General features: G+C 39.2%; 1 protein-coding gene across 2 annotated transcripts in view; it reads right to left on the minus strand.

The window, feature by feature from the left end:
- LOC134527466 (gamma-aminobutyric acid type B receptor subunit 1) overlaps window positions 1-26,123 on the minus strand; it is a 262,732-nt gene that overhangs the window by 189,839 nt on the left and 46,770 nt on the right. For both annotated transcript variants that reach the window (XM_063360161.1, XM_063360160.1), the window contains exon 8: window positions 6,416-6,543. In XM_063360161.1, the coding sequence (XP_063216231.1) occupies window positions 6,416-6,543 (128 nt within the window). The remainder of the gene's footprint in view (window positions 1-6,415; window positions 6,544-26,123) is intronic.

Genomic DNA, 26,123 nt, shown 5'->3' on the forward strand with positions numbered 1-26,123 from the left:
ACCACCAGGCAGCAGACAACAGAACGCGGCCTAGGGCGGACGCTCCGTCCAGCAGTATAGAACATAACTGTGCGTCTTGATAAGGATGATGACAACATTCGCGATTGTTCTCCACAGCGAATGTTAATGGCGACAGACTATAATTGTGTATGGTGACATTCACCCTAGTGTTCCAGCTGCCACAACAAGCAACGTGTAATTTTCTGGGAGAAGAATCATACTTACCATGTAAGAACAGTTTGCCTTAACCAGATTTCTTTGGAAGCTCTTGTAAACCCGTAATGTTGTTTCCTTGCCCAAGGGTTATAAATTAATAGTCGCCGCGAGTCCAGTGATCCACACTGGGGCCGACGACCCACGCAATCACAACGGCTAACCTGGCGCCCCCTCATAAAGAAATGAACTAAATAATCTCCACCAGCAATCACTGGGCTCATCCCGGGTCCTGAACCCGAGACCTCGGGTGACGGCAAACTTGACAATAAATAAATTTGCAGGATAATTTATACTTAAACTTCATTTCACCACATTTTATGTTTGTTTTTTGTTTCTGGTAGAAAATGTTTGAGCATGTTTCTGCATTGTTTTTTCTTGTTTCAGCTGTGTGCAAATTACTTGTGTAGATTGAGACACAATTTAACGCAATCGATGATCATGATACAGAATAATTTTCCGATGATGGGGTGCTAGGACCTCACTCATTTGTCTGTCCCTTTTGGTATATTGATGGCGTGACAGTTACAGCTGTGGCCATGTATGGTGGATGGTTTTCTGTTACAGAAGTGCCATCTTAAAAAAGGTAGATGTCAAGAATTTATATTCAGATAAAGCCGATATATTAAATGAAAAAAAAAAAATACCAGTATGTTCAAACCCCTTGACCACTCTGCAAACTGTTGAACTTTTCTTCCAAGCTGAAGTGAACCGTTCCCCAAAGTTTTAAGAGATATGTAGGCTATAGTTGTATAATTGTGAATAAAACACATTGCCTTTTGGTGACTAAATGTCTTCAGTGGTTTGAATACAATTCTGTCTATGAAATGATGCTCTAGAACATGTGAAATATGGGAAGTGAGAAATAATATTTCTATTTCATTTTCCCGACATAGGTCCTGAAAATTGAGACCAAAATTTGAGGCATGTCCAACTAGAATAATAATACATTTTCCTGTTGGAAGTTTGGCCCTAAATTACACAACCAATTAAGGAAAATAAGTTCGTTAGATAGCCTCAGTCTGTCATTTCACTTCTGAACTTGAACTTATTTGTAAATGTGTTGGAAACATATGCCTTTAAATATCACGAGACGTTCTGTTTTAATTTTGTATGTTAAACACATTTAAGAACACAAGAGAAAGAAAACATTACATGTTTACCATTTTGAATTATTACATCTTGTGACATCACTAACCTTAAAACACAAAAACTATTGGTTCGTTCCAAAACAGCTTCAAACTTAGGGGTACCATACAAGATCTTAGCAAGAAAAAGAAAACATCGGGAAGACTCATTTGTGTATCGATTATTTGGACTATTTTTGAATAACCTTCTAGAATTTTCTATAACCATCCCAGACTTTCTATTTCATCCCAGAGAATTTGAGAGGCAATAGAAAGGAGGGGAGAGGAATTTAGGGTATAAATAATCGGGGTTTTAGGCAGTTCAGGATAGAGCAGCAAGGACCATCAAGATGATGCCATCATGAATCAATGACATCAGAGAGAGAGAGAGAGAGAGAGAGAGAGAGAGAGAGAGAAGGGGGGACGGCATGAGAGTATGGAAGTTATTGGAGAGCTAAGAATAATTTTTGTGTTCTATTTTTTAAAGGCCAGTAATTTTTTTTAAGTTTGATATGTTTACTGGTGTAGGTAAAAGGTTACTTGTAAATTTCACTAATGTTTGCTGACACCTTTTTTCCTTGGTGTTTTGTGTGTGATGCAACTGGTAAAGTAACGTAAAGTAAATGTAAGTTTTTATTGGTGCTCATAATACTCTGAAATTGTTTGCACTTTCTGCACCTTCTGTGATGTTTAACTGTTGACTATATTTGTTTCAGAGTAATAAAAGTAACTTAACTCGTCAAAGCCTTGAAATTATTTGTAGTTGTATATTGTGTTATTTTTCAGAGATTCAAAAACTTATCGCTCCAAAACATATATTATAAAGTAACTAGAGTTATATATCTTTAACAGTTGAGAATATTTTTTAGATAATTTCAAGTGATTAAAAACAAAACTTATAATAAATTCATTGTACTTTAAAAAAGTAATGAGATCAGATTAATTATATTTTATTGCTTTTGGAAAGTTTTATCTCAATATTTGTTTAATATTTACACTTCAATAAATTTAATAAAACTTACTTGTTTTGTCTTTTTAATGTTCTGCCATCTTCTTGGTAGGTTTTCAGGATTTAGGTTATTTCTTCTGATTTTTTTTAATATGCAGGTAGGCCCCATCTGGGTAAGCAAGTGTGTACCTTGTGATTTGGTAAACGAGTAGTGCTTGCAGCGAGTGTTTGGGACCAGATGGGACTGAATTCAAAAGTCACAATTTCACCTAAATATACTGTGTTAACTTTACCATTTCCTTAATTCCCTTCTCTAAATTGATTTTTGAAGTTAAATTATTCAAAAGAAAACCACTTTCGTTTATATTGGCTATATTTCCAGGTTGGTCCACAATTAATTTCCCATGCAGTTTGTTTTAAATACTTACGAAACTCTTCAACAGATAGAAACCTGAAGATGGAGGAGTTAGTAACGCGGCGAGAAAGGATAACTTCACATCCTCAGTTAAACTGCCGCGGAGCCAGTAGTCACGGTTTGGAATCCGGTAACAGTGAGTAGAACAAGTAGCCAGTAGATTAGCGAGTTGAATTATTTGGAGCAGTTTTACAGTAAATGTGCCAACATATTGAGACCTGAGTGAAGTCACACTGCGTTTAGCAAACTGTGATGTCCCAGAGCTAACGGTGAGTCGGCTGTATAAAAAGGCGATCATCTGAGCGAGTTGGTATAGCGAGCACCATCCTACCACCCGAAGACAGTCGGGGAAAGAAGAGGTGACATCTGCAGTGTGAGTATCGACCCGCTGAGCGAGTGGCTACTTGCTGAGAAAGTACAGTTATACGTTTGTCTACCAAAAAGGAACTGCGGAGATCTCCTACAAGCGGAGGTTCTACATATGGCACCAGAGAGGTCGAGGAGGACGACACTCGGATGCATCGAGTGAACTCTGTATTCGAGACTACGATAGAGGGCAAGCAGGTATTTTCTTTGAAGCTACAGTTGCCGGTGGGAAGAAGACACTTAAAATAGAAGTAATTTAAATTTGCAAATGGGCACATTCAAAGCTGACCAATTATTTTAGAGCTTGTAGAAAAGTGCAAAAACTAGAGTCGATCTTTCGGTAAGATATAAGTGTTTAGTTTTATAAATCTGTGAGGTACTTTAAGCTGCACTAGCAGTTGTATTTCGCTTTTGGTAATGGGGCAGCCAGTGAAATTATACTTAAATTGTTGAAGGGATAGTGTAGTTTACTGACTAGCTTCAGATATTTTATTGTTAAGTTTTTAACTCAACCCATATGATTATGATATCATCCGGCTGATTGGTAACGATTATTTTGTGTGCATCGCTTCATTGGAAGGATCAAAATTTGTACAACTGGAAGCCCTGCCTTGAAGTTACATGATAAATGTTTAAATGATGTGTTGGATCAATAATGTCAATAATAATGCTGTATACAATGATCTATGGTTTACTTAAAACCGAGAACCCTACATTTCCCCCTGTCTTTAATTTGAGATAGTATCTAAACATCAACATATGCCTACAAAACAACTTTGATTGTAAAATTAGTTGTTAAGCACTAGCACTTAATTGGATATTTAAGCAATATACTTAAAAATAACTCCCCCCCCCCCAAAAAAAAATATATATATAGATATATAAAATATTAAGATCTCTAATGATTAAATCTTTACTCTTTTAAATTATATTAACATATTCAACAAAAATATTTATATTGAGAAAACATTTTTTATTTCAGTGAAGAAACTGTACAGAAAACTGAATTTTGTATTTCAATGACGAGTTAGTAAATAAAGTAATATTGTATGTCAACGTAATGTATAAACGTACAATATGCTACTTGGAGATTAATGTATTGAATGAAAATGTTGTAACCGTTTTAGTAATTTTAAAATAATGAGAGGAAGAGGTTTGTGTAAAACAGAAGGGAACGATGCAGGATGGTCTAATAGGTGACAAGCAAAATTTTTACAAAGTTGCAGGAAATGTGACAATAGTGTCAGAGTAATAAAATAATGTCACAATGTTGGAAGCAACATTTCAACAGTACACAAAGCAGCATTGAAACAATATAGCAAGTAACTTTGTAATAATGTAATAATAGCACTGTTACAAATTAAAAAATCAACTTTGCAGTTTTAGGAAAGTTATTATAGAACCTTTCTGCAACCTTACCGTAATAATATTTTATCAGGTCGACATTTGGACTTCGATAGAGCATTGAAACGATGTTTAATGAATACAACACTAAGTCGAAGCAATTGTTAAAACATTTCGTGAAACATTGTGGTACTTTATTTGTGTTATTTTAGCACAAACATTATATATATGGATATACAATATTATGTTTAATAGTTTTTTTCTGCTGGTTTAGATATTCAATAAATTATTCACAATTGAAAAAAAAAACCAGGTGAATTATATGGGACGAACTAAAATGAATAATCAATCACTTCTTCATCATATCTTATGCAATACATTTAAAAATTGTCATAATTTTACTTTTCAGTTAATTGAAACTGGAAAAATTATAAAAGAGAAGGTCCAGTTGCTACCTTGTGCATATAGAGTGATAGAAAAGAAAACAATGGTAGCTGCTGGACAAAACGTCACAGAGGTGTTTCCAAGTGCTGGTGGCCAGCACACATGTGCTAACCAAATTTTTACAAGGCACTGATTATAATATCTTCTCAACTGGACTTCAAGCACACCACGCTGTTAATACGATATGCAGGAATTTTTATTCCAACGAAACATTCCAAAGTATATATTGCCGTCACCCGACCTATGTGAAAGGCCCGGGGGGTAGGTACCTGACGGGCGCTACGGGCGTCGCGGTGCTCTTGTTGTCCGGAGGGGCGCCAGGCTAGCGGGCTGCTAGGCCGTTGGTGTTGGGTCGTGGGTACTCTGCCCCCGCGTGCCCCGCCAGGTACACGGCTTGAATCTACCCTGAATGGCTCTCCCTTGATTGTGAAGGCCGCTCGGCCGTGTGGAGGACGGGAGACTCCGGAAAATTAGTATACACGAGTTGGTGAGAATTACCTTTAATCTAGTCCCGCTACAAAACACTCTCACCAACACTTGGCGACGTCTAGCCGTTACACAATTAACACAGAAAAAACATAACACTACGCGACACTAATGGTTACCGCGGCAGTCTCGCGGGACGCGGGTTGATGCTCGCTGGAGACGGCCAGCGCAGAACATTAACGGGTGCAGGGGGGGCTCTATGAGCGGGCTCCTAAATTCGGCGAAACACTTACGTGAGTGATACGATCTGCAGCGCGGTATCACGATGAAGACGGTCGGGATAGGCCCGGTTCCGTAAAATACGCGCCGAGTCGACGTGGGCAGCTTATGAATTAATAAGAGGTTTAAATTTAAATATTTAGTGCAGAATAAAATGATCACAGAAAGAAAACTTGGATGCTGCCCACGGACACACGTCTGTTCCCGGCGCGTAGTGGTTCGAGACTGCCGGACATGGCCGCCTCGCAAGGAAGTGAAACTTTCTCTTCTTTGTGAGTCGGCGTCAAAAAACTTATATTAACTTAATTTGCTCTATTATAAGCTAAAAACACGTTCCAGGTGCTCAATTAAAAGGTAGCACCAGGTAATTGTGTGCTTAAGGCTTAACAACTGTTTTATAGTAGTATTTAATTATTTGAATTGTGGCATCAAGTTGGCGACTGTAAATTTATCAACATATTGTCTCACTGTGAGCCATTTTAGTTGGATTTCTTCTAATCTGACACGATCATAGTCACGGGCATTTTAATTAAGGCCAGTGGCCGTGGTGACTGTTAATGAGGTTTGTTGTCTATTGAGGTCACGCCCGGGGCGCTCGCCTGACTCAATCCGGCTGGGCAAGGGGTGCGCTCCGAAAACGGGATACGGTACTGGCGGTGCGGAGCACGGGCTTAAAGGCCATGGTCGGTACGACGTCAATATTAAAATATTCACATTTGGGCTTCATACAACCAAATGATGAAAGATTTAGTTCATAAATAGAAGCATTTAACACTATGTTCTGATTTATGTTTACACAAGCACTGGTATTTATACTTATATGTAGAAAAATCATGAATGTAAAATACTCACAGACACACCCAAGAACTGTGTGCTATTAATAGCTGCATAGATGCCATCTGCTGTCTCCTTATCAGTGTATGTGAAGTTTTTCAGAGTCTTTCCAGATCTGTGTAGACGCTCCATTGTTTTATTGAATGCTGTAAAAATAATATATAACACTTATCCAAATAAAAGTTTAAAATTTTCTAGATTATTTATTTAAGTAATGTTTTACTTCAAACTGTTTCACTAAATATAAAATTAATATTAGGTACTTATGAATACCATAATGAATACTGTGAAGTAAATAGCAACTTTGCTCTCCCCTTGCATACGGGCCCATCACTGAATGAATTCAGTGTCACCTTTCAACAGCTATCCATTCACTGAAAAGCTTTTTAATTGAAAATGCTGGGCAGAGACATCTTTCGATGGTTGGTTGACCACTGGGTAAATATAGCTAACCCCTTGAAAGTGAATGTAGTCTGAAGCTCATTCAAATACTTGTTCGGTTGAAATGTTGCAGTAGACATTTTTGATACATAATTTTTCACATAAAACAATTTTGTATGTGCTTGTAAATTGTAAAAAAAAAAAAAAAAAACAATTGCCGCATGTCAGAATATTGTAATTTGAATATTCTGTAAAATCTTTTTTTTTAATTCTGGCTAAAAATTGTTTTGCCCACAAGGATTGCAAAGTAAACACGTGTTGTGCTGAGATGTCAGAAGATTTGGAATAATTTAGAATCATATTGACAAGATTTTTCATTCCTCTAATATCTACAATATGAAAATCCACAATTCTGTTTGTTTTGAATTGGGATCAAGCATTTTTTTTAATTATCTTTTTAAAAAACCATTGTTAGAGACTTATGTACAACATCATTGGAAAGAAGTTGGAAAAAGTACCTATCGTTGTTGTATTCGATTACTTTTCTCTATTTTCAAAAATATCATCTTACTCACCGGAAGTAAAAGCTACAATTTTAGGTCATGTATCTATTGTCACACAAGTTACAACTAACCTTCAATAACAAACAAGATTTTTTTTTTAGTTGAGCTACTGGACAAAAGTCAATCGAAACGAGATATGGCGCTTTTTAACATACTCTCTGAGCAGTTTATCCGAGAAAATGTTATGCAGTGTTCCAGGTCTCTGTCGAAAGCAGGTGTTATCAAGATGTCAGCTGGCAATCACTCGAAAGGCGTTTATGAAGAACGGCAGATGGAGAGGCTTTCAGGTGAATGAGAGTAGAATGCGATTTCGAAGGTCGACTCTGAATTCGGCCCTTATCCTTGCTGTAAGCAACAGAGTTCGAGGCCGATACAGCACTTATACAATTCATGTGTTTAAATTTTAATTTTAGAGTAAGACAATCATGCTGAAATATTTTATTGTAATTATTTTATTCTTTTTGTACATTTATATTCTGTAGTAGCTGGTTTTTGTCTTAAGAGTGTTTTTATGCGGTGAACATTTTGGGAGTTATTGCAGGATGGGTCTTTAATACACGCTGTTATTTTTCAGACTAACTCCATCATGCAGCTGCACTGTGGAAAAATTAACATACGGGACTTCCCGACTTAAGGAAAATGTCTTTGTTAATTCAATCGTGCATACTCCCGCTGAGAAGACATTTAAGACATTATTGTCTTCCATAATAGACTACCAAACCCGATCCACAGTTAACTTGTAATTTATGATGCTGCCTAACTCCAGAAACGCATCAACAAAGCGAGACTTCGGCTAGGAAGTACCATTATTTCGAATTTAGAATATACAAATTACATAGATCACGACAATCACCATACATGTGACATCTACTGTGCATGTGTAAAGGCAATGTGAGTAAAACAAATATTTTTCAACAAATAGTGTATCATACCGAGCACTCCCATGTCAATTTGTGCAGGAATCAGCAAATTGTGCTGTTAGGGAGAAGTGCTTCTCGAGCAGCAGGTATAATTTATTATATTAGATCTGATGCATACAAGCCTAGTGAACTATGATTGGTCTGACTGGCCCAAGACAGCAGTAATTGATTAGACATAGTACTACCCTGTCCTTCCTACCCCAGACAATTTAACCGAGTATAAGCTCTAAACCCACTTCGGGTATCGAACCCAAAATCGCATATAATGCCAAGGTTAGGAATGTTGTACTGGAGAGGTATGACTCCTAACATTATTGAGTTGTTTGGTTTTTTTTATATGTTGTGTTTTGGCGCTACCCAAAATGTGCGTGAGTATGTTTGTGACTGTGCGATCTTCCATATGCGAAAGACATGGAGAAGGGACGACCACAAGCAACAACTGTGGAAAAAAAAAACACTGTTTTCCAGACCATCGAGCCGAATTACACAGGTTAAGAAGTTCTTGCTAATGGTTACAGACCTGTTCACGAGGTGGACGGAGGCTTAACTGTGCGGGAACTTACGAGCCTCCACCCTCACAGAAGTGCTGACAAGCACATTCTTACCATGTTATGGGTACCCCCAGTCTTTTCTCTCGGACAACAGGAGACCAATTCGAGGAACAGCACTGGAACTAGTGGTGCAGTGGACAGCTTAAACACCACACAATGCCTGCTTACCACAACTGAACCAAACCCTCAGAATGCAGGAACCAGGAGCTGAAGGTCCAACTGTGCATATGACTCGGTGCGGACCACACCTAAAGGGAGCTGCACGTGGCCGAGGCCATGTGCTGTATCTCCTGCCGAGTAAACCCTGCAACTGATATGACACTTACGAAGATGATACAGGGACACAATGGGCCGCTCCCTGGCGAGAGGGCCACACACGGACACTCACACCCGGCAGATGGGACAAAAGAATGCAACCATCTTCTTGAGTATGCACATGATGCGTGGCAGCATCAATGAGCCTAGTAACAAGAATTCACCCCCTTGATAACCTGCATCGTTCCCAATGTACAGTCAGGAGACCTGGTTTTCTCATGGATGAATGCTCGAGCTCTGGTCCCAAACAAATGGGAGCTGTTACGAGCCTGGGATACATGCCATGCCTAAGGTGCAACAACCGATTACGATCATAGCGAATAACCATCACAGACTTACCACTCGACAAGTCGGAATCCTCCCAGGATGAACTGATGAAAGCATCATTATTCATTGCCGAATCAAACGAACACAGCACAGAACTGCCAGAGTCACCAACACACGGTGTCTGGAGTTACTTTGTGTCACTCTCTGATGCCACATATATCATCTGGTGGACGAGCTGGGGACAAAAACCATAAAGAGGCCACAATATAATCTTCGATGCTTGCGATGCCTCAACAGGTTGTCCCTGGGAGGATCCAGCATGCGAAAACACAATGACTACCTCACCCAATGTTCTGGAAAGAGAAAGAAGGCCATACCATCTGATGCCATAGAAGCCAGGATGTCCACACCCAACAGCTGACAATACATCACTGTGCATCAGACCCCATGAACCAGGAGACTGGCTAACAAAAAGGGACTGCCGACACCTGGAGCACTTTGTGTAAAACACCACGGGAAACATCCAGGGGCCCTGTCCAATGACGGCTCCCCCTGGTGCAAGTTTATTGACAACCTGAAAGCAGAGTGCTGGCCCTACCAGCTGCAGCCACCCCAAGTGCTCCCAGAAGGAACCTGCTGCCAATAGTAAGGCCGCATGAACATTACGGGTAAGACCGGGCTTATCTGTGGGGTTTACCCCTAAAATCTGCCACCCACACAGGCAGAATGCACCAGCTCACTGCCGCTCAAGTGAAGTGCACTCCAGCTTAGTTATAAATTGTTTACCCTTGTGTGTTTAAGTGTGCTGGATGTAACAAGTTCCAAGAGTACTTAATGATGAGGGCAAGTATACAAATATTTGAAAGTCACAATGGTAGGCAGACAGTTGCAACTTGACTGAAATTTTCACACTATTAAGTTTGCTATCAATAGTCCTTAAGTAACATCATTAAAGGATAGTGTATCATATTTAAATAAACATTAATCACATAATTTTATTTATCATCTTTTTGAGACGATATTGGGGTGAGAGTGATAACTACCCCCACCCGCTAGCTCTTACCGGAAGTAAGGACAGTTAGGCCGCGGCCATGTCAGGATAAAACAAAGACATCCACCTAAGGACAGATAAATTCTTACGACATCAATGTGTTTACTTTCCATCAGTGTATGTGGTGCTATTGTAATAAAAGTTCCTAAACCTAACCCGAGTGCATGATTTCAGTATTCTTGAACACCAAAGAAAACGAATGAGAAAAATATATTGCTCTGGGAACAGTGAATCGGTTTAACTAGATGCCTCCACCTTCAGAGTTAGATTCTTGCACCTTCAGACCGATTAAATCATGCTGGGGCTGACGATCCCTGACACCAAAACTTTGGTTAGACACTGAGCTAGCCTGGCACCCTTTGGATGCATTCAATAAATAATCCAACCAGTAAAATCAACAGGCAGATCGCATGTTTCGAACACGAGGCCATTGGTGATGGTAATTTTAAGTAATCTTTTAAATAATTTTTGGATTTTTTTTTATTCATAATTACTGATTTTTAAGATGGCATCATAGAAGATGGCGAATTGTTATTGAATTCAACATGGCAGATAGTTGTAGAATACAAGATTGTGGAACTCAATTGAAATTTTAAAGATTCAAAGATTTCGGCTGGGGTCTAGATCACCCAAGATGAATACTCGGTCAATTAGTTGAGAGGTGATTTTCACTAGTGGCTCTAGCAGATTAAAACTAAAACAATTTGGTGTTAGTGCACTCTAGCAGACATGATAAAACTGGCAGCTGTAATGTCACACTGATGGGATAAATATATGCTTTGGTAGCCTATTAGAAGTCCTGCTAGAAGTCACCACAAAAGAAGGATTGATAATTATTTTAATAAAATGACTCCAACATTGAAGTCCTTTTCCCATTAATATCAGTTTCTTTAACAGACGGATTCGTTGAAAATGTGTGAATCCCAGATGTCTCAAGTTTCACATCACATCGCTTCCCCTCTTCCGCCATTTCTCCAACCACCACTTGCTTTTCCTCTCGCCACTATTCTCCCTCCAATTTATGTGACATCATGTTCGTGGCCCAGCACCTGATAACAGAGGATATCATGCCGAGGTGCAGAGCAATGCAGCTGGCCACGAACACTGGTGAGGGGACATCCATCGACGATGCAGAGGTGGAGGTGAAGTGTTCGGGAGCTAGTATCCCACATGACTGCAATTGTAGTAGAAGGCTTGTGGGATAAATTAGTGCTGAGACTGCCATGGCTGATAGTGCATAATGCTATGAAAATAGTATTGAGTCTCATGTACTGCCATAAATTATATTTTATGAGAGACATAATTACCAGTTTAAATTACTTTTCTGAATTAATATTGAGCCTGGTGTATTGCTTTAACTTATATTTTGTGGAAGGCCTAATTTTTTTTTTTTAAGTGTTAAATCTTCATGTAATTTATTTTTTGGAGAGGGGCATAGTTTCGTTGCCATTTTGTTTGGGCTAAATATTATAATTGAAGTTGCCGTCACCCGTGATCTCGTGATCGAGACCCGGGGCGGTCCTAGTGGTTTTCAGTGGCTCTTAATGAAATCTCCGGCGGGCGCCAGGTTAATTCGAGGATTAACCGAGGTGGTCGTGGGTTTTTGCCCCTGCGTGTTCCACTAGGATCGGCGGCTGTTGATGGTGGAAGGGAGTCCCTGCTTTTAATACGCACTGGCCCTAAACAGTGTAGAGGACTGTTTCCTAATTGTTCAGGAGGCATCTACGAAATAAAGAAAACGGTATTTAGGTGCTGGTTTTTAATTCCGTATCTCACAAAGTGTGGATGGGCACAAGTTACACAATTACACTTGACAAAATACGCTGGCACTACACACTCGCACTGAATAATTAATTACGTGTTACGTTGCGGCACTTGCAAATAAGATCCCTACATGGGTTTGAGGGTCGTCGAAGAGTTCGAGTGGATTAACGGCCACTCCCGTGATGAACTGGAACTAGCTTCGTGCCCGGGCTCACTTGTGTGAGTCGCGGGCCCACGTAGGTAATATTAAGAGACAAGTCTTTAAGTTTGTAGTCGGAGGCGTATGCTCGACGAATTATATTAAGTTCTGTTCGCGGGAGTTGGCCCGGACAGTAAAGTGACTGCGTCGCAAACCGTTGTTGCGCGACGAGCAAAAATTAACGCGGCCGGGTTAAGCCCTGCACCGGAAAAGGGCACGGGGGCACGCGGGGAGAGGAAAAAGAGGTTTTAATTAATTATGATATTTACCAGTATGAAGAATCAGGAGTACAAAAGTTGAAGTCTCCCCGCGGGATCACACGTCCGCCCCGGCCCGTGAGTAAAACTCTACTCCCGCTTTGTGCCGGCTTGGGAGGGGAGGAAGCGTCATGACACGCCGAACTTTCTAATGTGCCGTTATTCCAAATTTATAATTATAATTAGACATTATTATTTCTAGAACCCTCGTAACTTAATGACATCTGTCTGAATTATTTGGCGGAAGGCCTATAATAATAATACACAATAAAATTGGGATTAATAATATTTGAAAATCAAAAGTCAAGCTGGAGACTGTCTGTCACTTGTTGACTACTCCAGTGGCTATTTGCAGGTGAAAACAGGGAGGTGAATTAGGTTGATTTATGCTGTGGTTAATTATTGGCGGAAGGCCACAAGGGATGTTCCGATCGTTTATTAATTGTGGTTTCCCACGGGGAAAACCGCTGCACCCCTACGACGCACTTTCACTCTTAAGGGTTGTTTTGTTAATTAAAAAACACTTAGTTACTCGCAGTAATTAATGAAGCATAAGAACTGTTTGGTGGTGTTGGCATATGGGCGTAATCTGTTTAAACACTCACCGACGTCGACGGCTCGCTTGACTCACGTGACCTGCGCTAGGGTTGCGTTCCGTTAGCGAGGTTTAATACTGGTGGGTGGAGGCCGGGCTTTATGGCTTTCGGAAGGACGACGACAAAGTTTAACTTATTAAGTGTTTTAACAAGATAGTTGATCTAACAATTATTACAACATATTATTGTAACACTCATGTATATTAAAAAGCCTTTAATACTGTCTAACATGATCCTTCTGATGTTGTACACGGCTAGCCCTTAATATTCTTTAACGTGAATATTGGGCTTACAATATTACATTTTATGTTCACAGCCCAACCGAGGGAGAATGTTGAAGTTTGTGTCAAAACCTTGCCAGCAGTATAAATTGCTTTAATGTGTTGCCATTATGAAGTGCTCCTAAATGTGATAAACAGTGGGCACTATATACGCCTTTCTGTGTTAAGACCATGTTCTATTCCCTAAATGGCAACGCCCAGGTTGTGGTGGCCCCTAAAATAGGCCAGGGCGATGCACTTCTGAGTCGACTTCTGGCCACTAAACAATGTTTCAGCTCACAACCCCCACAGATTAGTGCAGTAGTAGCCTTGTGAGACCTAGGTAAAGCCAATGTGTTTAAAACACTGTACTTGTGCTATTGGCAGGTATCGATCCACCTGGAAAAGTGGTAAAAAAAACTGCATTCACAGTCCCTAGTGGAAGATGCTTCCTATTCTATGCTATGACTTCCGGGCTCACGTGTGCACCCGCAATGTTTCAATCTATGATGGTCCACATGCTCGAAGAGTACTCTGGCTGTCTAATGGCAGCATACCTTGACGATGTGATTGTGTACTCTGAAAGCTGGGAGGGCCATGTGAATTACCTGTCACTAGTTCTGGAGAGAGTGGAGATACATCACCTGACCTGTGATGACTGGAAATGTCATATTAGTCGGCACAAAGTGGAGTTCCTGAGACGCATTGTTGATGCGGACGTACAACACATTTACAAAAGATCGTAAATGCAGAATCACCCAAAACAACTTCAAAACTTTCCGAGACATGCTGTCGCCACGACAGATACAGATGGACCCTAGCCGCGCAGAGAAACTGAAAGCACTGAAAATGGCTTTCACCCACTGCCCACACCCTGCCACACATCGATCCTGAGTAAATGTCCTATGTGCAGACGGACGCAGCACCGAGGGGGTAAGGCAGTGCTCTACCACATGGGTAACGATGTAAGACCCAAGATCATAGATTATGCAGGCAATAAATTGGTACACGAATAAAATAATCATCATAGTAAGGAACAAGAATGGATGGCAATAGTTTTGGCATTAATGAAGTACTGTCCATAGTTGGAGAGCCAGCTGTTCTTGCTCCAAACTGATAACCATGTTTGACATGGTGTACATTCTCCAGGGTTGCAAGAATATGCTGGTCAAGTGGGCTCTTTTTCTCCAGTCGTTTGACTTCACAGTGAGCATGTCCCGGACTTAGATAATCAGTTGCCCAGAGTCCTCTCCCGAGAACCGAACAGGAATGTGTACTTTGAGAATGATGTCGAGTAAGAATAAATTCTGCCACCGAGCCGAGACCAGCATCATGGCCAGATCCCTCCTGCAGATTGCTCACGCTAGGCATGGAGGACGACCCAACCAGGTGAACCTCATCGAATCCAAATACCTGGAGCAGCATGCATTTGCAGAAACACACCACGTGACATATGAATGAAAAGATAGGGAGACCTTACATAATGTCACCAGGGGCACGAATGATGGTGTTGACATAAATGCATGACCACGATCTGACGGGGCACCCAGGAGGTGACCAAACATGAAGAGCCATCAGTCAGCATTACCACTGGCCAGAACTAGCCTGCGACATGTGGGAGTATGCACACACATACAAGATGTGACTAGTGGGCAAGGCCTGAAGAGATGGAGCAACAGCAGCCCTGAATTCCTACCACTCCATTCCAGTCCAACACCCTGGACATTATGTAGCTGTACTCCCACACAACCAAAGGGAAGAACTTACGTTTTGGTGGTAACAGACCTATTTATGAACTGGGTGGCCAATGTCAGCAACGTGCACACCAATACTATCACAAACATGTTCTAATAAGAGTTCTTCCCATGGTGGGAGTAACCATTGAAAAGTTTAACAAACAATGCCAGAAGGTCCAAATGCAACTCCGACTCAGAGACGAACAAACAAAATGAGATGAACAGCTAGCAAAAGCACTCTGATGCATCCGCCGATGGCATGACCCCAGTGGAGATGGTTCAGGGCCACAACCTCTTCCTGCCAGGGGAGTGGATGGAACACAGTGTGACATATGAGGACCCATGGGATGTGAAGAGGGGGGCACAAAACATAAATAGCACCACCCGCGACCATCAGCAGGTGTATGCACAACAAATTCTTTTAAAAACAACTCAGCCATCACCAGAGCTGCAACATGACAAGCACCCCCCCCCCCCCCCCCCTTCTTCAATGGGCAGTGAAATTACTGAGCAGGACTGCGACCACATTTGACAGGACCACGTGTCATTCTGCATTGGCTTAGTCACAGTTCGTACATAGTACAGATGGGTAGCAGACTGCTGCGTAAAATCCACTGAGACAACATAAGGCTCACAGTGATTCCAAAAGATCTGGTACCAGATGAACACCAACTCACCGGAGGGTGAGGAGAGCGGTTCACTGTTAGAAGACGAGTTGACTGTGACACCACATGTCATGCGCATTTTGTTCGATGCAATCGCAGAAAATAAGCAGGAGCACATCAATCTGACATAACAACCAACCCAGAAACAGGTGTACCGGGAGGCAGCATCTAAAGGCAACATTGGCACAGCACTACAGACAAGACAGCCACTGTTCAAAACATACCCTACCTGGGAGCGGTCCCACAGCCACCACTTCAAGGCGATGCTGGCGTGAACACCCTGTAAAGGCACGGATCTGGGATATGACCAGCACTCTGAGGCAGAAGTGGCCGAGAATGAGGTTCCGACCCTGGTGCTGGAGTCGGACATTCAGAGGCATAGGAGCCCCCGTTCCCCACTCGGGGCAATTGGGGCCACTGCACCTCTCTGGTATACATGGAGTTCAAGATGTAAATGGAGTAGAAAGACGTCACTCCACAGCACCCCATATGCCACCTTGCAGACTATGCCATGGGGATGGCTCTGGAGGACCTGGAGGTAAGGAGCATAGGAGACAGTCCTGTTGTTCCTGAATGGGAGAGGCCGCCATACAGTGTGCGGCCACCGAAGGAGAGGGTGCCCTGATCAAGCGTCTTGACCCGGGCTTGACACTGCTGTTGGAGCACACTCTGAGACACCACGGCTAGCCGCCACCAAAGTTAAGTTTAATAGATAGATGGGGCACAAGTCACGTCTTTATAACCCCTTCTCCAGTCCTGTGCAACCCACTCATAAAGCAAGGAAGATAAATTGCCAGTTTCACCAATATCGTTTAACTTTTAAGGGTTGCCCAGCACATTGAATCATTTCACCATTGCTTAAGGAACTGCTAGCGATCTTAAGCAGAGCTTAATTTAGGCAGCCAAAATTGTGTCCCCAAGTTTTAAAAAACCCTTAATTAAATGTATGCTGTGGAGAAACAAAAAGAACTTGCTGAGGAAGTATTCATAATTGCTGAAATTAATATTCTAGTTGAATTTTTAGCTGCCATGGTCACAAATATTTCAACACATTCATAATCATCATAAATAAACTAAATGAAAGTAATTTCTTTGTTAGATTTTGCATGAACAAAAATGTTGTCCATGGGGTTATGTACACACTGAAAATTATTTGTAATTCTCTTCCGACATGTTAGAAAAAATTTTTAGTTGTGATTTATTTTTTAAATTTTATGATGTGGTGCTGAAACTTAAACTTATTTTGACGTTAGTTTGATTTGGTGAATATATTCTGGTGCCAAACAGAGATTTTAATAAAGCTTAATAAGCACTAAATGGTTGAAGACAAAATTAAAACACATCCTGACATTTATGCACTAAATGATTACTATAATAAATTGTGCTGTTACTGCCAATATGACTTGCTGAGCATGGTTAAAGTACTAAACATTCTCTATTAAATTGTTCATTTCTGTGTTGTATTTTCTTTATTGTTTCATAGTATTACTTTGAATATTTAATTTATAATGTTATTGTAGGGTATTTTTATTTACTTGTTATATGTTTTTGAGTAATTTATATTAATGCAGGAATTAATGAATACAAGCAAATAAATAACAAAAACTAAGGGATGAATTAGTTTACAAAGTGCAGTATGGTACAGGTAGGCTATCAAAAGATACTAATGTGGAGCAAGAAATTTGTACTGTTATACTAATCTTCTACAATACACTTTGTGCACCAAATGCAAAATCATTGTCAAAGGGTTTCAGCAGACTAGTAAAAATCCTGCCCATCTAAGTAGATGTCTTTAAAAGAAGTGGATTAATTATTATAGCTGAACTTGGTCCAGCATCATTTTTCATGAGATAAATTTTCTCATCAGAATGTGTTAATTAAAAATTCTTTATTGCACCCAATTTAAAATTAGATGACCACTTTTCCCATGCCACATCCTTTACTTTACTTGAAACAGCGTCTGTCCATTAATTTTCTATTTCAGTTTTGTAGCTCTTTACTAATTTAGTACCTTCATTTTATCAACTGGAGAAAAAAATTTGCATCCTTATACATTGTTTCAAATATTATCTTAATTAACTTAAGACATTCAAATAACACAACTTTTCTTACAGTATGAATACTCTTAACAACTCCGAAATACCGTGAAAAGAACAAACATTTAATTTTTTTGGATAGTATATATGTATCAAGTGACAACACATACCACCCTGAAAATTATTAGTGTTTTTATCTGTAAGACGCAAAACTCTATGGTAAGATGTCCCTAACTAAGCAACACCTACAAAAGTGGATGTAACAATGATGAAAACCAATTTTGTGAGTATTGACTTTAAGGGTAACCTAATCTTAAGAATTCCTTTACTGGGAGTATGTTTTGTTTTTGAGAAGTTGGTGAAAAAGGTCAACAGAGTCACAACTCAATGCTATAACTAACACATTTATTTTCTTTGTAAATCAGCAAATTGTGTGGTATTTATCAGCAACCTAAAAGTCGCCAACTTTTCGAAAGAAAATGTTGGCTACCTTGATTTTTTTTTGGTCATTCGTTGCTGGGAATATTGACCATGAATGTTTCATATGGGAAGCCTTCTTTTCACAGACGAAAGAGCCAAAACCCGAAGTTCATGCTTTTTTTCCGTATCTTTTATTGTAGCTATCCTAACCAAATCAACCGTCCACAATGTTTTAAAGTATTTATAATGTAGCTAACCTAACCTAATTGACCATTAGTATCCTTTTATCAACAATGAACAAAAAAAAAAAAAAACCGAAGATGCACGATTGGGCGTTTGGCTCTCTCGTCTGTGAAAAGAAGGAATCCCCATCTATTTTCCAATACTGAACAATCAAAACACTATTATTACTTTGTCTTTTGTTTCAAAACTTAAAAACTGCATTTCTGCAAGTGTTGAAAATCACAAGTTCAGTTTCAATTGCAAATAATACACATGAGCACACACATGCACACTTCATTGCTACAAAGATATAGATAATACAACATAGTCAAAAAAATTTCCAATGTACAATAGTTTGCAATCATATTCAATACAACACCTTGTTATACACCATTCCATAAATTCTGAATTAATAATGTCTGTAAAATTACTTTTTTATTAAAGTAATTATGTTTAAGAAATTTCTATTTTATATTTTAATTTAAAACTTAATTTTTGATGTTAGCATTTCACCACTGCACAAATATTTTAGTGGCTTTATTCCGCCTGTTCTGTTGCGCCCACTGAAACCACCAGTGGGGTCAGACCTAGTCTCACAGACATTTTTTTATTATTTCTGGAATTCTACATGCATCTCACCATGTGAATTTTAAGCAGGAGCCTATTTCGCCTTCCCTAGTTTTCTGGTCGCACCATATGGCAAGCTAAATCTGGCAGGCACCATGCTTACGGGATTGGCCGTCTCAGGCATGTTCTTTCAAGTAAATCACCGGCATGGGCGTGTGCTAACCTCAAAGTTTCGGAACCAGAGGAAGAGTCATCATAAATATACAAATTACTATTTTATCAAGGAGAATGTGGAGTACTGTGCAGTTGTACTTAAAGCACATGTGGGCTCTGCATTAAGGCCGGGCGTGACTACTACCTGACGCGTGAGTACTGTTTACCCCTGAAAGTTATCCTGTCCAAAGTGTGTCTGGCCTTGCTAAGGGCATATCCACCGACCTGCAATACGTGGGTCAATAAGGGTTAGGGTTAGACAGCATAGCATAGTTTCTCCAGCATGGGTGACATCCCTCGGTAAGCCACATGGTCTGAACGGTCCACAACTCACCACCCTGTGGGAGGGTGCACTTACTGAGAAAGCTGGCATCGGAACTACATCTAATGATGCTACCTAGACATCGCCACCACTCTGCACTCCGCAGGAGACCGGCTCACATAAGTCTGTTTTGAGTGTGCCTAAGGTTTGTGTCAAATGTCTGAAGGTAGCCAATCTCCGTTCAGCAGGCAGTAAGAGGGGTGCAGGAATAGGTCTGCTGGAGTTGGGACGTTGTTAAGCACAAACTAAACATATTGGACATCACTATTGCTGCCGGCACAAGGGAAAGGGTTGTCACATATTTAACTCTGCCTTTATTAACATATGAACAAAAAAATATTACATTAAATAAAAGTAAATAATAAAAAACATAATTGGACAAGAAAACATTTCTATATGATAGAGAGTTTACAAAATAGTTTTTATAGAGATGTTCGCAGAATCTGGTATACATGCAAAATGATAAACCTGAAATCAGAAAAAATAAATAAAATCATAGCTAATAATCAAATAAAAAAAATAATATTCTTTTTACATAGCAAGCAACTGGAAATGATTAAACACTCCACAAAAGAGCTGTTAGCTGTCAAAAACTTTTGATATTGGTATTTGATTCCAAAAGCTACATAATACTTTTGATGTATTGACAGTGGCCAAACACCAGGCGCAGAGAAAAAAACTTATAAGATGACAGGATGTTGATGTAAAATTAGAAAAATGAATAAAAATGATTCTTGACTAAAATCTTCAAATGGATATTAGATACACAATTATGGCTTTACACGTGCTTACACTAACAAATTCATAGTTAGTCTTAAATGCTCTGTATCAACCACTGGTAAATGGAGCAGGTATTTTACTTTGGTATTCAATGGATGTGACAGAAACAAGAGAAAGCATAAAAATAGTAAATGTAAGCTAAAAATAAAATGGTGTTTTAACGGCACATTATTCGCTCCACTGTTGGAGAATTCCATATGTCTTCACTAGTGGTACTGTTCAAGTAGCAGGGATCGCTCATATCTCCGTCTCTGTCATAAGTGGGACCTATCTCATGGTTGCTACAGAAATAGAATCTTAGAATTCCCTGACTTTTCCCTGTTTTCCAGAAATTTAAGAGAATCATTCCCTGACTTTCTTATGAAGTACATACCATAAATATTAACGTGCATTAAATGTAATATAAAAATTTCAACATGAGGTAAAATAAGTTCTTTTATTGTGTTATTTTGACGGCAGAATTGAGAATGTGGTTTTTTCCTTCGACATGGCTGATGAGAGCTCTTCGGCCTATATTGCTGAGTTGAATACTTTTGTAGCACAAAGTGCAGTACGCAGAATTTATGTTTTTAGCAGAGGGTTTAATATGCTGAAACTGTGACTCCTTGAGCCAATTCTCCTTAAAAGTAGTTTTTCTTCGACATCTCTAAGTTAAAAAATTATTAAGAATTCTTAAAAAAATATTACTACACAAATACAAAAACTATTACAAATTCACACTTAGCAATATAACGGACCTACTTAGATAATTACAATAGCAGCATTACAACATGCAATACTCTTACATTCTTACAATGTTAACTAACGATTCTGGGGAAAAACATGTTCAGTTATGCATATTTTTTTATACACAATGTAAGTGTCACGTAACAGAACTCACGGATTATAACGGTTGAAAAAAAAAGTAATTAAAACAAATACACTAGAGTCCCGTTATAGCGAGGTGTCACGGTTCCGGGTTTGATCCTCGCTATAACCGTTTCCTCGTTATAACCGAATTGGACAAATTTCGGGCCCCAAAAAATAAAAATTAGCCGAAAATAGCATAAAAATTGTTTTTAAACCTGTATAATTGGAAAATAACAGGTTATATTAACGAAATCTTAATTTCTGTGAGTAGATGTGCGAATTCTCTTTAAAACGATACCCCATAAGTACAGATGCGATCACGGATTGCGTCAAAATAACCAGAATAACACGCCACTTAAGTATAGCATCTCAGCCCGCGGCCGACGCAGCACTGTCCTGCTATCTATTGTCGACGCGTGCTGGCGGCCATGTTGGTTCGGGATGTTGCCAACAGGTGGTGCTAGTGTAGCGCGACGATATAATTCCTTACAAAAAAGCAGGAGTGCGGCAACGCACGTACGCCTCAAACGAAATAGTCGCTGGAAAACTATACTTTTTTCATTTAAAGAAACCTGTCAACTTTTTTAGAAAATAAATTTGTGATTAAACTCAACCATGACCACCCCTTTCCCGGACAGATACCCCAACAACTGACCGAAACAAAAGTTACAAGAAAACTGTCCTAGCGATTCGGAAATAAATACGGTAGTGCCTACTAGAGGTGTAAAAGTAACGAAAAAATGCGTACCCGTATGTATTCGTTACTATAACAATATTAGTACTTGTTACTATCGTTACGTTACTCGTTACTTCTGATACCGCATAACATGCTATGTTATGTTGCAGCAACGAATCCAGTCGTATTGCGTACACGTACAGTATGACGTCGCGTAAATAATAATAAATAGAATATAAACAATTAACAATATTTGATAATTAATAGTTTTTGTTAACCAAGAAACAATTAAATCTCATTAGAGCGGCTTTTTAATATTATCTCTTTTAAGATAACAAAAAAAACGTGAAAATACGAGATTATAAAAACAAAAACATACATAAACTTGGACGACGAATTTCCAAATTATACTTTACTTAATAAACAAACCTCGTTCTTTGTAACGTAAATTCATCTAATATGCGCGCGCATGCGTAAAACATACGAAAAATGCGAGTAACGAGATGCATTCGTGTGTAACGTTTCGTTACTCGTTACTAGATGGCGCATCCGTTACTCAGTACTGAATACATACGGTTTGCTACAGCTCTAGTGCCGACGGAAGTTTGATAAAAGAAAGAAAGGACGGGATTCTATTTTTAAAGCCACGCACTTAGGTGGCGACTGCAAGGCTGAAGAATGTGACAGGCGTCAACGGCAAGATATCTAGTGGCCAGCGAAAGGGGTGGAGATAAAGTAGACAAATAACAAAAGCGCGCTTCAAGCGATCACGCCGTAAATTCCTCAAAAATACCTCGTTATAGCCGTGTTCTCTTTATTACCGTGCTCGCTATAACGAGATTCTACTGTAGTTAGAAAAAATGCAAAAACATAACCACACAAAAGCCACATGTTTTCGTATCAGCTAGGTAGTTTTCAAAATGAGAATTGGTATTGCTTCTTTATCAAAATGCACTTTATCTTCTTATGATCGCATCAAAAACTAACTTCACCTGAAACGCCTTTAAATTCACGTAATAAGCTTTGTACTCATTTTATTCCACGTGAAAATAACCTTCAAAAGATAAACGACGCCATGCTCGTTCTGTAGTTCTTGCATGGAACGGAACAAAACACAAAGTCTCATGGGCAAATTAAAAAGGATCAAAACACGAACAAATGAAGGCCGGGTTCGCTAGTGAACAAACGAGTGCCTGGATTGGCCAGAAGTTATGGTGGGTGGTTGTAACAGCCTATTGCAACGGACAATCGTAGACCAGTAAAAAAAAAAAGTTGCAGTTGCCGTGTGCCTTAAGGGGCCCGCCTCGTCAGGGGTGTATATGTGTTAGTGAGGCGGGATAAGCGCGACGCTCGCTGGTGCTTCCAGCGCGGTATAGCCTCTAAGCGCAAGTCTCTCAACTGGCGCGCATTCGTCTCGTCGTCACAGGATAACTGTGAAATTTGAGCGGTGACCGTAACATTATATGGCGGAGAAATGAAGATAAAGGTGTTATGCAAGCCCCTTAAGTGCTTTCAAGAATCTGTACTGATTGTTTTATGCCTAAAAATTACTCTGAAAACACGCGATTTAGGCATTTTAACGCTTCTAAAAATACAGTTTAAAAACTTAATCCGAAACTAAAAGTACTTTTCGGCCCTCGGCGAACTCTTAAATGCTATTCGTAAATAGGCCCTACTCGGATATCTTGAGTATTTTTGAAATCGCGTTGTTTTTCCTGAAGCTCTGCACACCGTATGTGTGCCCAGGTAGGCGGGCCCCTTAAGCAGCAGCCTTTTAGCGGAGTCGTTCGGTAGCAGTACGAGCGCATCAAAACAAAGCTTTGTTTGATTTATAAGCAACTTTAAAATTTCCAGAATTCTTAGAATTTTCCCTGACATTTCCCGGAATTCCCTGACCATTTTAATTTCCCTAACATTTCCCGGTTTTCCCGGTTTTCTAGTCCTGTAGCAACCATGTATCTTTCTATCAGGCTTGGACATTCCCGGGTGAGATAATCTAAGTCTCGTGTCAGGAAGGGAGGGGGGACTGTTATGTTGCCAAACATAAACGCTAACAGGTAGAGACATTCTTGGATGCGAGGTAATTCATTCCTGCCTTGCTGTTGTTCCAAGACATCACAGCTGTCTGTGTTTCCTCTTCGCTGCTAGACAAGGCAGGCTGTAGCTTTCTGGATGAAGCACAACATCCCGTGACATAGCTTTTAGCATGTAAACAATAATAAATGGTTGTACATAGCATCTAACACAAATATAGTTATTTGCGAATGGCGCAACATTAAAACAAACTTAAATTATAAGGCAAATGTTTCGGAAATTAAAGATGAAGGAAATGACTCGTTCATTTAATAAATAGGTATTCGGTGAGCCCTTTTTTTGCCCTACATTTTAAATAGAACTTTTAAGGAGAACAAATGGATGCTTATTATTAATTTTGGTCTTTAGCCACATACATAGTAATTCAGTTATTTTTATTTTAAAAAAAAATTATAAAATACTGAGCCAACATGATCATTGGAGCTGATCTGAGTAAGCATATACACTGCATGATTTTTTCAATAACATTATAATTATAATTATAGTCATTTATTTAGTCAATTATAGTCATAGATTTTAAACATAAATATAAAGCTGAAATGCTATATATATTTATTGATATATATATTACATATGAATCATATGCACATACATTATTTATATTCTGTTTAAAATTTTAAAAAAATATATAGTTACGGGCAAGGTATATGTGATCGATCGCGTACAGTGATTTCACACTTTATATGAACACCTTTTAATTGAACACTTGAATAATTATTTGCCTGTAACTGCATACAATGTAACTTTAACATTGCCTGGTAAACATCCAACCGAATTGGCAACGAACGCGCAAAAGTAGTTCTGTGTAATAAATGTTTTAAAGAGTAATATTATACTGATGACCCCTGTAATCGGTTTAGAACTGCTTTATGCAAACATGAGTAAGAATTGATTTGTCATCAGTAGGAGCAGTCAAATTTCGTTAATGACGAAATCGCGAAATTTAAAAAAAAAATCACTTGCACATGATGTGTAATACAAATAACCTTACTTGGTAGTGATAAGACGTTAATATACTGCATTTCGTTTTAACGAAATTTGCTGTGATGCGCGAAATCCGTAGTTTTTCACGAAATATCACAAAATCGCGATATTTGTGCGAAATTAACCTTTTTTATCGCGAAAAATCACGTTGAATCATTCTGGAACCAGCACAAAAGATTATTATTCCAAGATGTTATATGTGAGACGCCATCTTTGCTTTTGTTTTTCTCTAGCACCCATAGAGTAGAGTGGCAATAAACATCATCACTTTAGCTACTGGTGGACAAATCACAGATGGCGTTGGTAGTTACGAGTGTCAAAATTTTCTATGATTTTATTTTCACGAGTGCGTGTCTGTCGAGTTTAAGTTCTTTATTTCCGAGTGGATGCAATATGCATCTCTTCCGAATTCTACGATAGTTTTCCGTTAAAGTTTTTGGGAAGCCTAAGATGCAAATAAAGTTCTGCCATTCCCGATTACACCCGAACAATTCACCTTCGGCCAACCTTGGGTTTATTTATATATATTTATATTTCTCTGTTTATTTTAATTTAGCTATACTAACCTAACTAACCGTCCATAGTGTTTTAAAGTGTTTTAATGTAGCTAACCTAACCGACCACTTTTAATATTTGTATTCATTTTTCCTGTGCAAAAATAAAACAAATCCCGAAGTTGGCCGAAGGTGAATTATTCGGGCGTGTTCTGGTAGTAACCAAACTTTATGTGCATCTTAGGTCTCCCAAAGTTTTTGTGGCATGTTGGTCATATTACCGTGGTCACTGTGGATGAACGTATAAAATACGTGTTCATTAAAGAAAAAGGCATCATGATGTGCAAGTTCTGTAATGTGCAAGTCGACTGGAAAAGAAAAGACACGTGTGAAAAACACTGAAAATTTCGAGCATCGCACAAGATGAACAAAGATAGGTGTCAAGCATCGGGTTCTGGAACTAAGCGTCAAGTTACTCTAGAAGAAAATATCTCTATTCACAAGAAAACAAAAAACAAGAAAACTAAACTGGCAGAGGATACAG

This window comes from Bacillus rossius, chromosome 1 (genome assembly GCF_032445375.1).
Source record: "Bacillus rossius redtenbacheri isolate Brsri chromosome 1, Brsri_v3, whole genome shotgun sequence".
NCBI classification, from domain to species: Eukaryota; Metazoa; Arthropoda; class Insecta; order Phasmatodea; family Bacillidae; genus Bacillus; species Bacillus rossius.